This window comes from Theropithecus gelada, chromosome 1 (genome assembly GCF_003255815.1).
Source record: "Theropithecus gelada isolate Dixy chromosome 1, Tgel_1.0, whole genome shotgun sequence".
NCBI lineage: Eukaryota > Metazoa > Chordata > Mammalia > Primates > Cercopithecidae > Theropithecus > Theropithecus gelada.
In genome coordinates this window covers 137706410-137722045 of record NC_037668.1, presented here as the reverse complement: position 1 = coordinate 137722045, position 15636 = coordinate 137706410, and the positions used below count along the sequence as shown (strand labels likewise).

The 15636-nt window shown below is 52.1% G+C and overlaps 1 protein-coding gene across 2 annotated transcripts in view; it reads left to right on the top strand.

The window, feature by feature from the left end:
- Positions 1–15636, top strand: part of SNAP47 (synaptosome associated protein 47) — a 52263-nt gene that overhangs the window by 11937 nt on the left and 24690 nt on the right. For both annotated transcript variants that reach the window (XM_025385969.1, XM_025385960.1), the window contains exon 2: positions 6868–7409. In XM_025385969.1, coding sequence (XP_025241754.1) covers positions 6913–7409 — 497 coding nt within the window. In that variant the 5' untranslated portion in view covers positions 6868–6912. The remainder of the gene's footprint in view (positions 1–6867; positions 7410–15636) is intronic.

Below are 15636 nucleotides of genomic sequence, written 5' to 3'. Positions count from 1 at the left end.
CTAAAAGTAGATTGTTTCCTGGATATTGAGTATCACTCAGGGGTCACACATATGATGGAAAGACTGAAAGAGAACCATTGTACAGATTGCAGTGTGTGATGAGTGAGTCCCTGTGACTACGACTCCTTCCCCAAGTGTGTTGCTTGTGCTGGTTGGCCCAGACAATACCTGTGCCAGGTCAGTGGCGTGGTCTTGGGGTGGAAGGCGGGGACACAGCTGCCAGGACATGCTCATGGCATGTTTGTGAGGGGGAGGAAGAGAGGAGTCAGAAGTCCTGGGCCGGTGGTGCCTTTACTGAAAGAGGAACCGACTCTGGTGCTGCTACACTGGGGTGCCCATTAGGGGTGGGAGGAGATGCCCAGCAGGTGATAGGGGAGGAGCTGAAGGAGGGGCTGTGAAGTTGGGGTACCCATTAGGGGTGGGGGCAAATGCCCAGTGGGTGATGGGGGAGGGACTGTGAAGTTGGGGTGCCCGTTGGGGTTGGGGCAGATCAGTGAGTGATCAGAGGTCCAAGTTTGAAGCGTGAGGGAGTCTGGCTGTAGTGGGTGTTTGGGAGGTAGTGGCTTGTGGGTGATGTTGAGTTTCTGGCCTGTGTTGTCTCACCTGGAAAAAGAGGGTGCAAGGAGGAGAGGTTGTGCCCTGTGCAGTCAGGTACATGAGGAGGCCAAGGCCAAGGAGAGTGGATGCAGGCGCTCATGGAAGTAGGGTTGGAGACCTGGAGAGGGTAGTGGCCAGGGAACCAGGGTTCAGTGACTCTCAGCAAGGCCCCTCGGCTCAGGGACCAGGTCCAGCTACCACGTTTTTGTAAGTGAGGTCCCGTGAGGCAGCACACCCTGTGTTGGTGTCTTGTGTGTGGCCACTTTCATTCCACCCCAGCAGAGCTGTGTAGTTGTGATGGAGACAATGCATGGTCCTTCACGGAGAGTGCAGTGCCTGGCATGGGAGGGCCGGAGAGGTCTTGGGGCTGAGAGAGAGAGGGTGGGATCAGGGCCCCAGGAGGAGGGTCTGGCCTTGGAGGTGAACAGGGACCATGTTCTCCCATGGCCTCTGTGTGGGGCCAGGTGTGTCGTCGGGTAGGGGAATGGCTGGCCAGCGTGGGGGTCGTGTCCAAGATTGGGCTGCTTCTGATGTTCCGTGGGGTGTCCTCACTTCTGTCCTTGCACTGCATCTTCATTGGCTAAGGTTTTCTGGGAACGAAGCCCTGGAAACCTGCAATTGGAAAAGCATGGCTACAAGTTTCTCTTCTGGCTTCTTCCTGGGTTGTTGTCAAACTTGAATACTTTCCTTGTATTTATTGTTTAAAATGTGATAATGAGAAGAGCCTTGGTTGTTCATGTCCTAGTTGTTTGGTCTTTTTACCTTCTTTCTTTTTTTTCTTTTTTTAAAGAGACGGAATTTCACTCTATTGCCCAGGCTGGAGTGCAGTGGTACAATCACGACTCACCACAGCCTGGACCTCCCAGGCTCAAGTGATCCTCCTACCTCAGCCTCCTGAGTAGCTGGGACCACAGGTGCACACCAGCATGCCCAGCTTTCTTTTTGAATTTGAGACATTTTAGAGCTGGTGACCTTAGGTCTTCTGGTTATTTTAACAGTGGGTAAACAGGTCCAGAAGGTGAGGTGATGTTTCCAGAGCTGTAAACTGTGCTGCAATACCAGTAACAGGATTTCTCCAGGAAGTTTGTGCATAATTTCCCTCCACACTCCTGGAATACCTCCCAACCATGCCTGCTTAGCAACGGTTAGCACACGTTCACTGTCCATGCCGTGTCTAGCTCTCTGTATGGAGGTGGTGGTGGAGAGGTGTGGTCCCTCCCCTCGAAGGCCAGGTATGGCTGAGGTCTGGGCAGCCTCTTCAGCCAGGAGCACAGGCACAGCAACTCCAGGGCTAAGCAGGGAGGGCCACGGCCCCTCCTGTGGGTACTGGCTTGCCTGACTTTGAGGATCATGACTGAGTTGGTATAGTTTATCCTCCTCCTAATTCTGAGAAGCAGACATCTTTGTGTACCCATAGTCCAGAACCTGCTGGGTGGCCCTGCAGCTGCTGTGGCAGAACAGCATCATGGGTCCTGTGTGTGGCCTGCCGGGCCCTCGCCATGGCCCTGGTGGGGAACAGGTGGCCCTGGAGGGGGCAGGTGCTGTGTATGGCCCACTGGGCCCTTGCTGTGACCCGGGGGGTGCTGGGGTGTAGCTCGGTTGGCCATGGTACTGAAGGTCTTGGCGCCCTCTTCTGTGTCTCCTGAGGGGCCATGTGGGGTGCTCAGGTGAGTGTTCCCCTGTTGCAGAAGAAGGTGCAGTGAGATACCTGCTGCCTAGGGCTCCCTCTGGTCTCCACCTGGTGGTGACAGATGGTATCGCCTAGGAAGAGCAGCTCTGGCCCACCCGTGGATCTGCTTGGCCTTGGTATGTGCCAGACACTGATGTGCCAGGCCCTTGGTGTGTGCTGTGAGCCCACCTGTCAGGCCCTCCCCAGAGGAAGAGGCCAGTCTTAAATCTCCCAGAGCCTTCCTGGGCAGGGAGGGTGTGAGGTGCTTTGTGTGTGTTGATGTTGGGATTCCCTGCAGTCTGGCTGAGACAGGTTCTCACAAGGTCTCCCGTGGGCTTCGGTCTCCCGTGGGCTCCAGCCTCCCTGAGCCCTGGCTCTCCTCTGTGACTGGGTGCTGTGGTCACTGCTAGCCTTGGCCTGTTGCTATCCCTGCGTTGCGTGTTCCTCGAGAGTGCAGAAGCCTCCCCTTCCCGGCAGTCCCAGGCCTTGCAGCGTCTTCCAGAAGGTTCTGTGGCACCTGCTCCCTTCACTGCTCAGTGGCAGTCAGAGGCCGTGTCATCATTGCGGGCCTTTGAATGTCTCTATGTGTCTGCTCCCCTGGACCTCCCTTGGTGCCTGGACTGTGTCCTGTGCCTCCTTAAGAGCTGCTTTCTTGGAGTTGGGAGACATGGTCAGCCAAGGTGCCCTGGGTTCTTTGAGCTTTCATCATGATAAGCTGCCTACAGGGTCCCTCAAACCCTGACATTTTTGTTATTTCTAAGTCTCGTATCTTATTTTGTGTTGATGATAGAATTCTGTTACTTAATATGGCAGCTTCCTTTTTGGCTTCTCCTAATTTCAGGTATAGTCAACCCTCAGTACCTGTGGTTTGGTCCCAGGACTTCCTGCAGATGCCCAAGTCCCTGGGGTGAAGTGGCGTGGTATCACGTGTCCCCTCTGCACATTCTGCCGTCAGCCTTATGCCATCTCTGTCACTTACAAGCCTGCCATGGTGGCATACTGTGGGGGTAGTTGGTGCTGTGTTGCTTAGGGAATAAAGATAGGAAAAACAGTCCATGCATGTTCAGTGCAGGGACAGCTCTTTTTCTGAGTATTTTTTGACCTGTGGGTTGCTGAATACACGGATGTGGAGCCCAAGGATGTGGCGGGCTGGCTGTACTGGTGATTAGTGATTAGTTCACACGACCGATGAGAGCTGGCGATCTGTACTAATGTACAGAGTGGACACCGACAGCTGGTTGGCATGTATGAGTGTCTGGGAAATTCAGTCCTGACCTTTCTACAGAGATATAAGAGGAGTACTGGGAGATATTTGTGGAACACTTGAGCCACATCAGTGTAGAAGTTAGATTCATTGTGCTATGAAGGAGTTGGGTCATTTCACTTTAATGTGACCCCTTACTTTTGTATATATTGAGCACATTGTGAGTAAAGTTTCTTCCTCCTCTCTTCCCCTTCTCCCTCTCTCCCCCTCTTCTCCTTCCTCCTCATCCTTCTGTGTGTGAGTTTTTTTGGTTAGGTGTTGTCTGTGGCCAGCTCTGTTCAGATACTAAAAACAGAGAGACCAGTGGCAGATCCTGGGTGTGGCAACGCCCTGGCAGTCATGAAACGGGTGGATTCAAGACAATGGCAGGCTCTAGGCACTCCTGCCTGCCAGGCCAAGCCAGTGCTTGTGGGTGCTCCTGGGAGCTCACAGGGATAGTCCTGCCTCAGGGAGTGGCTATGCTGTGCCGAGCACCTGAGAGTGCCCTGCCTGACCTCATGAGGCTGTGGGGCCACACAACTGTCAGCCCTGCTCAGGGATAGGGGCAGGAGGGAGGGGCTCACTCACTTGCCTGAGCCCGCAGACTCGGGTGGAGCTGGTTGCCCTGACTCTGCACCTGTGTTGCTGGTGAGAGGAAGTGTGCCAGGATCTGTGTGGCCTGTGCTCTTCTCCCTGGGCTTTTGCATGAGGCAGTGGTTTCAAATGCTCTTGGAATTGTAGCACCCAGCTGAAATTAGTTCTGGTACCCCTGTCATGCATGCGTTTATTAATTTTAATGTGATTTTCTGTTGTTTATTATAAACATCCAGTAAGCCTTTTATTGAACCATTATGTACAGAAATACCAACGAATCAAAACAGAGCCTGCAAAATCACAAGTGCACCCAGGGCACCGGGTGGACAGAAGCAGCCCCATAGAGGCCCCTGCAGGGCCTTCCCCTCTCCCCAGGTGCAGCCATCTTCCTGACCTCCTAATGTTGAACTTTTCATATGCTTACTTTCCAAATGAAATAAAATTTGTACAAAGTCTTGACGTCCCCGAATAGAAACATCTTAGGGTGTTGTGAGCTGAGAGTTGGTGTGTGGCGTTTGCTGCCTAAATATTTACTGGCATCAGAGAGCAGTCTGGTGTGAAGGACCCACACCCTGGAGCAGAGTGGCCTTGCAGATGTCATACGCATCACCCAGGGGCTGCAGTGGGTCTGAGATGGCTTCCACCTTCCTGTAGGGGGCCCCAGCCTTCATGGTCTCGGCCGTCTCGGCACAGTGGGCTTCCTGTCTGCCTGGATCCCAGGTGGGTGCTACACACGTGGTAGATCTGCGTCCCTGCTGGAGAGCCCCGGGTTCAGGAAATCCCTCATGCTGTAATGGGCATGTCCGCAAGGCAAGCCTGCTTACTTCTGCCCGCAGAGGAGACGGCATCCTTAGTACCCAACTCGCATCCTCTCTCTGGCCAAGAGGGAGAAACCAGTCGCGGCCCCAGGCTGCTTGCCACGCAGGCATTCTGGAAAACAGTCTGGGCCGAAGCTGCCATGGACACACAGGGATGTAAGGAGAGCTGCATCCCATCCATATCCACCCAGTCTCGTCCTGTCTAGGCTTCCAGCAGGATTTCTCATTGATTAGCCTGATTGGGACCGAATCTGTCTGGTCACAGGGCATTCAGTCAAGGCCACCCCCTCAGCCATGTCCCAGGGGCCCAGCTGCACAGACATCTTAAAGCCCCAAACATCCATCCCATTCACTCAGTGATGGGTTATTGCTGAGGAGGGTAATGAATGAAATGGGGCCCTTCTCCCTCACAACTTCCAACCAGATGAGCAGGCAGCACTCTCCATGTGCTGAGTGCCATGCCCTGGAGGGAGGGCGGATGTGGGAGAAGCTGGGTGGGGGCTCTGCCTGTGGCCACACGGGCAAGCTGTGGACTGGGGAGACTAGCCAGGCAGCCACCACAGTCCAGCCACACCTCCTTCCCTGCAGTGGTTGTGCACCCTGTGGTCTGCGTGTGATAGCATATTGTGTGTTCTCAGATGGCTGCGTCCTCATATATCCTATAGTTAGGGTCCCATTTGATGCAGTCTCTTCAAATGCAGGTGTGGCTTTTCAGTGTGTCTTATCTAGTCTTGTGTTGGGGACATGGTGTCTAGTGCAGCAGTTGCATGAAAGACCTGGCTCTTGAGAGTGTAAACTGTATGAGCTGCAGGAACCAGGGACCAGATCAGGGTAGGTGGTGCCCAGCAGGGCATTTGGCACACAGTGGGACTCATGAATGTGCTGCCAGAAAGTGGAGGACGCCACAGCCTCTAGCCGTGCCGTGGAAAGCCCACACTTTTTGATGTCTGGGGGAATTACACTGGCTGGCTGTCCTGTTTGTATAAGTAAAGTCATGTTACAGTGAAATTCTGTTAGAGAAGTGGGAGAAATGCCACTCTACCCTTGGACCCCTCTCTGCTGTCAGAACCTTGGCTAGGCATCGCCGGCCTGGCTCTGACCCTGGCAGAGTCCTGCACTAGTGCCTGGATCTCGCACAAGGCCCTCGTATTAACTTGCACAAGGCCCTTAACCTTATATTATCTGTACGATGAGAGAGTTGGGCTGCATGTTCCATGAGGGTTCGTTCAAATCTATCATCCAAGACTTTCCAAACTGTACTGATAAATGTAGATGTGAAAACATGATAGGACACCTTCATTGCTTGCAGCTATGTAAAACTACATACATACAATAAGTTAGTACACGTACGTGTTACTACTCAGTTCTGTAGAACGCTGTAAGGTTAGCTGGGGTTATGAGAAGGGAAAGCACTTGTCTGCAGGATTGTTTTCTCTATGCAATGAAGTTGATGAATGGAAGTTTCTGAAGGGGAATGTGCGTCTAAAGGGAACATCACGGCCAAAAGACAGAGCTCCTTGGAACGGTCTGAGAGTACATCCTGGGACTGAGGTCTAAGGCCCAGGGCCCTGGCGAAGTCTCCAGTGATGTCCTCCTCAAGTTTCGTCCAGCAGTGGACACTGATCCAATTAGTGTGGCTTTGCTGGGTGCAGGGACATAGAGTGTGGTGAGGGAGATGACAGTATGAACCCTCTGCCTGGGGGATGGGCATGAGTCTGGGACTCAGGGGTCCTGGTTCCAAACCAGCCCTCCTGCTCTGGCTGCTCCTCCTTCACCTGCCGAGAGGGTACAAGGGCTTTGTCCTGCAGCCATAGGTGGATAGAGAGTCAGCCATGTGCTGCAGCCTGTGTGAGCCCAGAGCTGCAGGGGAGGTGGCATCCTTTCATGGTTGCTTGTGTCTCCAGTCCACGGGTGATGGCACAGTGTTACTGTCTCTTCTCCTTCAGAGGCAGAAGAGGCCTGGACCTTGGCGCAGACAGACCCAGGAACAGATGAGCAGGGACATCTGCATCCACGCCTGGCCATGCACCTACTACCTGGAGCCCGAGAGGCGATGGATTGCTGGACAACTGTCCTTAACGTTGCCGTCACTCACGTTCATGACTGACAGCACTGGAGAGATTCTGGTCAGCTTCCCCCTCTCCAGCATAGTTGAGATCAAGAAGGAGACTTCTCATTTTATCTTCAGCTCCATCACCATCCTGGAGAAGGGCCATGCCAAGCACTGGTTCAGCTCCCTGCGGCCAAGTCGAAATGTGGTCTTCAGCATCATTGAGCATTTCTGGAGGGAGCTGCTGCTGTCTCAGCCTGGAGCTGTGGCAGACGTGTCTGGCCCCAGGACCCGGGGCAAGGAGCTGACGGGACTCATGGCCGGATCCCAGAGACGCCTGGAGGACACGGCGAGGGTCCTGCACCACCAGGGCCAGCAGCTGGACAGCGTCATGAGAGGCCTGGACAAGATGGAGTCAGACCTAGAGGTGGCGGACAGGTGGGCTTGCTGTGTACACTTTGCAGGGCACACACAGAGTAAGATGCACGTGTGCAGAGGCTCATTGTGCCAGGCACCGTTCCAGGCCACTGCACCATATTTGCCCACATCCAGCATTCTGAGATCATGGCTGTGCACCTGTTGTACATGCTTAGTGGGTACACACAGTAAGATCCAGCACTCGGAGACCGAGGCTGTGAATACACTGTGCGCTCTGCTGGAAACACACAGTGAGATCCGAGTGAGTGCTGGCTCACTGGGTGCCTGGCACCACTGCTCTCCACTGCACCATGCTGAGTCCACACCCAGCAAGGAGAGACTGTGCTGTGACCTCCTGTATACACTCCTGTTTCTGGCTTCTATGTGGTGATGGGGATAGGCCCTGGCCTCTGAGGTCACAGAGGGTGGAGTGAGGTCTATCTTGATGATGGCCTCTGTTAGTGAGGTGTCCCCTGTCAGTGTCTGTGGCTCCTATGTGGTAATGGGGATGGGCCCTGGCCTCTGAGGTCACAGAGGGTGGATTGAGGTCGGTCTGGGTGACAGTCTCTGTGAGTGAGGTGTCTCCTGTCAGCGTCTGCCATTTGTTCATGAGCTATGTTCTCCTGTTATGTTTCTTAGTATGAAAATCCTAGTGTATGTCCAGAAAATTTCTTCAGTTTGTTTAAGAATGCTTTTCTTTTTCCAAGTCCCATTTTTGCTTTCTGAGTCCTGCTGTCTTCTGTTTGGGTACTCATTTCTTATTTGGCTTTCTTTTAGTGTTGCTATTCTAGTGTATGTTTCTGGTTTTTATCTTCCTACCATTTTTCATTTGTACTTGTAATTTCTTAGAACTCTTTCGTGGTCCTCCAGTTTCCTGGAAAAACCTTTGGGTCTTACATCATGGCCTGAGCATCTTCTCTGTTTGGATATTATTAATAGTCTTGTTTTGCTTATGGTTTCTGGGTTTTCAAGGTGCTTGTTTATTGCCTGTCTTTTTTGTCGCGGTCATTTTTCCTGAGATGGTGTGTGTGGGGCTGAGGTATCAGCCCCGGCCGCTTTACTGGGACCCTCAGTTCCTCGTCCTGGGGTCTCCTGTCTGGAGCATGAGTCTTGGAGGGCTGCTTTCTGGCTCAGGTAGAAGGTTCACTCCCTCTGCCCTCAGGTTCCGTCCAGTCCCTCTTCTGGGACCCAGGGGTGCCCACTTGGGTGGGTCCATCTGGGAGCCGAGGGTCTCCCAGTGCAGTGCCACATGGACTTCTGCCTGCGTGTTCCTGGTTCTTCCTGCCCGTGCTGGGAGGGTGCTGGTACTCCTTCCTCGTCACCCCATGGGGCTCTGGCATCCTAATTGCGTCATCTCTCAGCATCCCACTGCTGTCATACTGTCCGCTTTCCTGGATTTGCCAGTCTGCCCCCTTTTCAGTGTCAGGATGCCACTGTGTTTGTCTGTTTCCTTTGTCTTTGGAGAAGTGTGTGTTGAGTTTGCCGTCCTCTATTGCTCTCTGCCCCTTTTTTAAGGACACGTCTTTGAGAGCACGTGTGTATGTGCACGCGCGCGCGTCTGTGTGTGTCTATGTGTGTGTCTGTGTGTTGTCTGTGTGTTTGTGTCTGTGTGTGTCATCTGTGTGTGTGTGTTTCAGTACACATAGCTCAGGTTTTTAAATGCTTTCAATTATTTTTATTATTTCTTGAAAAGTCGTTTTGAAGCGTGTTGTTTCTCGTTTTGTGATTATTTGGAGGAAAGTGAGAATTTCCTCCCAGCACCCACAGCTGCAGTGGGCAGAACCTCTGTGTCCCTGGAACCCCGCCTCAGCATTGGCCACTGTCCTTCAGCCCTAAGGTGGGGTCATATTGGTGCATCAATATAGCATGCGGGTTAGTTGGACTGAGGTCACATCTTCTACTTGACTAAGAGGAGATCCTTTCAGTCAAAGCTTTGCTGGCACAAGACTGGAGCCGGAAGATGACAGAGCCCCCGACAGTCCCAGCTCCTCTGTGTAGCTGGCAGGTGTGTGTTCTACCCTGGCCAGAGTCTGCAGGGGGCCAGCAGCTGGAGCCCCAGGGACAGTCATAGGCCCAAGGCCATGACTCTGTTGCTCGGATCAGTTCTTGTTCTTTTAAGGTCTTCAGCAGGTTGCACAGGGCCTGCCCGCATTACAGGCCCAGCTGCTTTCCTGGGAGTCCACCAATTTCTATTTAATTTCATGGACACACACACACACCATCACAGACACGTGCAGAGTAGTACTTGACGACTGGGCCTCGTGGCCCTGCTCTGTGGACACTAATGTGACCGTCCCGGCCTCCTGGTGAGGTCCCTGCCCTGGTGAGCTGGGACCAGCCCTCTGCCCTCCAGCCCGTGGGATTCTGGAGCCCTCCCCATGGTGCCTCCACTCTGGCTCCTCCCTGCCCTGACTCGCTGCTGAGGGGTGTCCCAGGGCTGGACCCTGAGAGTGTCTGCAGGGGGAGGTCCGGGGATACTCGCAGAAGACTGAGCCCTGGCCATAGGTGAGGGTGCTGTGGTCCTGGAGCGGAGGCTGTGGGTGCACAGTGTGGCTTTCCCTTCTTCCTGGGGTGTCGTCCTCCTCCCAGTCACAGACAAAACAAATGCCATGGAGAAGGAGCATCTTTTTCTGTGCCCAGCCGAGTTTCCACGTGGCCACCTGGCATCCGTGCTAGCGTTGTGTGCGCCCAGAGACTGTGTAGAGGGAGATTGGGAGGAGGCTGCCAAGGCAAGCGACCTGCAGTCCTGCCAGGCTGACGACCTCAGTCCTCCTGCCTGGCGGGAAAGAGCTCTGAGCACTAGCGCTAAGAACGAACCAGACACGAATGCAGGCAGGCACAGGGCCTCACTCTGACATGCTCCTTGGCACATGAGAATGGGGGTGCCGAGGATCAGCTGAGAGCACGCCTGGCCGGCAACGGGGCCTGTGGTGGCCAGGATGGGTGGTGGGACAGGTGGTGGGGCTGACGCAGGGTGGCGGGCTACTCCTGGGAGACAGCTGCTGAGCAGGAGAGAGACATGGTGGTGCAGGCCGACGCAGGTGAACATAGGACGGCCTGTCCCATGAGAGTGGGAGACACGGGGCAGGCTCTTCACCTCACAATCAAGGCCACAGTGGTCAGGGAGCACTAAAGGGGCCCAGGTACTAGGTCAGATGCTGGTGCTGTGGGTGGAACTCTTGTTTCTCTGGCTCAGCCCATCTTTGGGTAACCCACTGCATTTCCAGAAGGGACAGGTCCATCGCTTGGTGCCCGGCTCATTTCCCCAGGCCCACAGGCAGGGCTCCCAGCCTCCAGGACATGCAAGAAACAGAACAGACACAAGCAAGACAAATCTGACACAGGATTTTGAAAAGCAGGTCAGAAACAATGTGAAAGATTGGGGCCAATTATATAAAGACTTTGTTTTTAAGTATAATTAATTTTTGCAGCTTTATTGAGGTATTGCTGAGAAAACCTGTGTATGTTTCAGGCATGTGGCTTGGTGCTGCGATGTTTGTACCCACTGTGAAGTCGCCACCACAGTCATGCCCATGAGCACAGCTCTCACCTCACATGCCTGTCATTTTGTTCCCTTTTTCTTTTTTTCCTTGAGAGTGTTGAGAACACCTAAGATCTGTGTTCTTGGCAGATTTCAAGTGTATTATTAGTATGGAGAGCTGCAGCTACCATGTCATTACTGCCCAGAGCTTGTTCATCCTGTAACCAAAGGTGGCCCTTGGCCACCCTCTCCCAGCTTCTCCACCCGCCCCACATCTGCCCTTCTCTCTGCTTCTGTGAGTTTGGCTTCTTGAGGTCCCACATGCGTCATGCAGGGTTTGTCTCTGTGTCTGGCGCCTTTCACTCAGCATAATGTGCTCCATGTCTGTCCATCTTGGTGAAATGGCAGGATTTCCTTCTTTTTTATGGCTGAATAAAATTCCATGGCGTATAGACACTATATTTTTGTACCCGAACTCAGTTCTCGGCCACTCATTGCTTGAAAGCAAAACCCAAGAGATGAGCTTTGGTGAAAGGAAAGTTAGCTTTATTAAGGAAGCCAGCAACCTCTGGGTGTTAGACTCGTTTTCAAAGACCACCTCCCTGAGTTGTGACTACAGATCAGGGGTTTTTAAGGGAAATTAGGGGAAATGATTAAAGCACCCTTGTGAAACCTGCAAAGTCTCAGATGGGCAGTCAATTCTTGCTTTCTTGGTCAATGCTTTGTGGCCTTCTGCAGGCACCATCAGCCTGTTCTTATCAGGCTGATCAGCCCGTTCCCGAGCTGTTGGTTCCCAGAGTTGTTGAGTCCCAGAGTGAGTTGTTGGTTCCCAGAGTTGTTGGTTGGTGTATTTTCTTTTATTTCTGTTGAAGGTCCTGTTTTCCCAAGGCATTTTTAATAATCTACAGACTCAAGCAAAGCAATAATTAAATTCAAGTAAACAAGCTTTTCTCTTAAGTTGGAGTCAGTACTGTTCCATTTTCTCAATCCATTCGTCTGTGGATGGACATGTGGTTTCCATGCCTTGGCTATAGTGAAGCACAATGCAGTGAACGTGGGAGTGCCGGTGTCGCTTTGAGATACTGGTTTTATTTCCTTTGGCTATTGTGGAGGCTAAAGCAACTCTATCTTGGATGCTAATCGGCTTTGTTAACATCTGATTAACCCCAATTCTGGGGATGCCTCTTAAGATTTCTACCTCACTTATTGTTCCTTGTGTAAGGGCAGGTACTTACCACATACCCTGCCCTTGGGCAGGTTCATATGGGATTCTTTTCCTACGGGGTCTGTCCTACACATATGCCCCCTGTGGTGCAGAAGCCCTGGGTCTGGGGGCCATGGTGTGGGATCCACTGCCTCATCTCACCGCTGCCCAAGACACAGACCTGCCTTCCTGTCCATAAGTCGCTGTTAGATGCTTCCTTCTAAGAAACGGGGTCTGTCATCTTCTTTCTGCAGCCTCTCAGCTTCCTCACGTCGCAGGCAGTTTTACACAGGCCTGCCCACCGTGGAACAGGTGTAAACCCACAAGCAGGATTGCGGAATCATGGTGGTTCTGAAAAGGAAAGGTTCCCTTGTCCCCCTCACAGGGCATTCGACAGGGGGAGTGGCTGGCTTCTTCAGTGCCCTGCTGCCCAGACCTCTAGGGGAGCATACAGACGGGCAGGCTGTGGGTCTCCAACCCCACGATAGCATCTAGGGGTGGATGTTTACAGCTCCTGGAGCCCCAGTGGGTGTGTGCTACCATGTGCTCTTTTAGTTTAGCCATCTGTAGGTGGCTTGTGTTAACCAGCTCAATTAGATCCTCTATCCTGTTGCAAGGATAAAGGGCTTTCTGTATCCTGGGATTCTTGCCTTGGTGTACCAGAAGAATGAGATTGCACGTCGGCTTGGAAAATAAGTGCAAGGTTTTATTGAGTGGAAGTAGCTCTCAGCAGATGAGGAAGCCCAAAGGGAGATGGTTTTCCCCTGGAGTTGGGCCACTCAGTGGCCTGGGCTCTCCTCCAACTGCCCCAGCCAAACTCTACATCATTCTGCCCGTTGGTGGCCTGCAGCTGTGCTGATGCCTGTTGGTGCATTCCTGTCAACATCCAGCCACCCTTGTGTCCCTCTGCTGATGTGCTCCTCTTGATGTCTGGCCACCTGTGTGTCTGCCTGCTAGGGTCTCAGGGTGTTTATAGGCACAAGATGGGGGTGTGGCAGGCCAGGGTGGTCTTGGGAAATGCATTTGGGCAGGAAAACAAAAATGCCTGCCTGTCTGTCCGTGAGGATGGAGCCCTAGTCAGGGACCATGCCCTCCTCTACCCAGCATTTCCCTTCCCCTCTTCCATATCATTTAAAGGGACCACGCCCTCCCCTTTCCAGCACTTCCAAAACTGTTCCTTGTTAATTTTTTGAGGAGCCTCCATGCTTTTTTCCGAAGTGGCTGGATATAGAGATTTTTAAAGTGTGTGTACCCATGTCATTGTGTGTTTGGCAGGTCACCTCACAGCACTGTGATCAGAGCTGGTGGCCTGCCCTGCTCCTTCAGGAGGCACAGGAGCATTGTAGGCCTTTGAGGGGAACACTGAGGAAATGAGGGGGTCACAGGAAATTGAGAGGACTAAAACCAGAACCTGTGAGAGGGAATCAAAAGTATTTTGCCTGGAGAGGAAAGCTGACCAAGACTGCCTAAAATAACTGATGGCTGTCACTTGAGACCTTTTTCTTTAGAAAGCTAAACTAGGTCCTTTAGTTGTATAAACTAAAAGTAAAATCCTAAGCACCCCAGCTGACTGAATGGATCCCCTCTTGTCCAAGGGGATTCCAAAGTAATTCTGAAAAACTAGTTCAGACCATGAAAAGAAGGAGGGGGTCAGACATGCCTCATTATGCCCTCCTCCTCCTGCAGGTTGGAATAGGAAACACTTGCCATCAGTTATCTCTCAGTGCAGCCACCTATAAGACCTAATCTCCGTAACAACCTTGGCCTCCCCCTATCTCCAGCCCAGACACTCCTTTCAGTTGATTCCAGGTTTTTATTTATTTTACTTTTTGAGACAGGGTCTTACTCTGTCACTTGGGCTGGAGTGCAGTGGCGCAATCACAGCTCACTCCAGCCTCCAACTCCTGGGCTTAAGTGAGCCTCCCACCTCAGCCTCCCACATAGCTGGACCACAGACATGCATTACCACGTCTAGCCAGTTTTCTTTTCTTTCTTTTCTTTTTTCTTTTATTTGAGACGGAGTCTTGCTCTGTCACCCAGTCAGGAGTGCAGTGGCGTGATCTCGGTTCTCTGCAACATCTGCCTTCCAGGTTCAAGCAATTCTCCCACCTCAGCCTCCTAAGTAGCTGGGATAACAGACACACACCACCATGCCCAGCTAATTTTTGAATTTTTGATAGAGACAGGGTTTTGCCGTGTTGGCCGGGCTGGTCTCAAACTCCTGGGCCTCAAGTAATCCACCTCAGCCTCCTGAAGTGCTGGGATTACAGGTGTGAGCCACCGTACCCAGCCTAGTTTTTAAATTTTTTTGTAGAGATGGAGTCTCACTTTGTGCCCATGCTGGGATTCCAGGTTTTTAGATAATAACTCTTAACTAAAGGTGACAGGAATGCACCGACAGGCACCAGCTCGCCTGCAGGCCACCAACTGGCAGAACGACATGGAGTTTGTCTAGGACAATTGGAGGAGAACCTGGGCCACTGAGCGGCCCAACGCCAGGGGAAAACCATCTTTTAACCAATTGCCAATCAGAAAATCTTTGAATCTACCTGTGACTTGTAAGCCTCTGCTTTGAGTTGTCCCGTCTTTCCAGACTGAACCAATGCATTGATTGATGTCTTATGTCCCACTAAAACATATAAACCCAAGCTGTAACCCAACTACCTTGGGCACATGTTCACAGGACTCCTGAGGCTGTGTCACTGGTCATGGTCCTCACATTTGGCTCAGAATAAATCTCTTAAAATATATTACGGAGTGTGGGTTTTTTGTTTTTGTTTTATTTTGTTTTTTATCAACAGTGGTAAAATAATAGGAAAGAAAATCTGGCTTAATAAAAGCAACATTTCTGACTATATACAGTTGTTGAAAGCCTAGTAAGTTATCACATGAGTAGTGCGTCTCTCATCTCTGTTGGATTGTGTAACGTGACTCACATTGGACACTGGCCCAGAGGACCTTCAGTTCCCTTTCAGTTTTGAGATTCCTAGGTATGAGTATGATTTTTCTTCTTCTTTTTCAATATCAGTTTCCTTTAAGATCTAATTTGCATGGCCGGGCGCGGTGGCTCAAGCCTGTAATCCCAGCACTTTGGGAGGCCGAGACGGGCGGATCATGAGGTCAGGAGATCGAGACCATCCTGGCTAACACGGTGAAACCCCGTCTCTACTAAAAAATACAAAAATCTAGCCGGGCGAGGTGGCGGGCGCCTGTAGTCCCAGCTACTCGGGAGGCTGAGGCAGGAGAATGGCGTAACCCTGGGAGGCGGAGCTTGCAGTGAGCTGAGATCCGGCCACTGCACTCCAGCCTGGGCGACAGAGCGAGACTCCGCCTCAAAAAAAAAAAAAAAAAAAAAAAAAAAGATCTAATTTGCAAATTAGTCACCTTTAAGAATATCCCAGCCGGGCGCGGTGACTCACGCCTGTAATCCCAGCACTTTGGGAGGCCGAGGGAGGCAGATCACGAAGTCAGGAGATCGAGACCATCCTGGCTAACATGGTGAAACCCCGTCTCTACTAAAAATACAAAAAAATTAGCCAGGCATGGTGGTGGGTGCCCGTAGT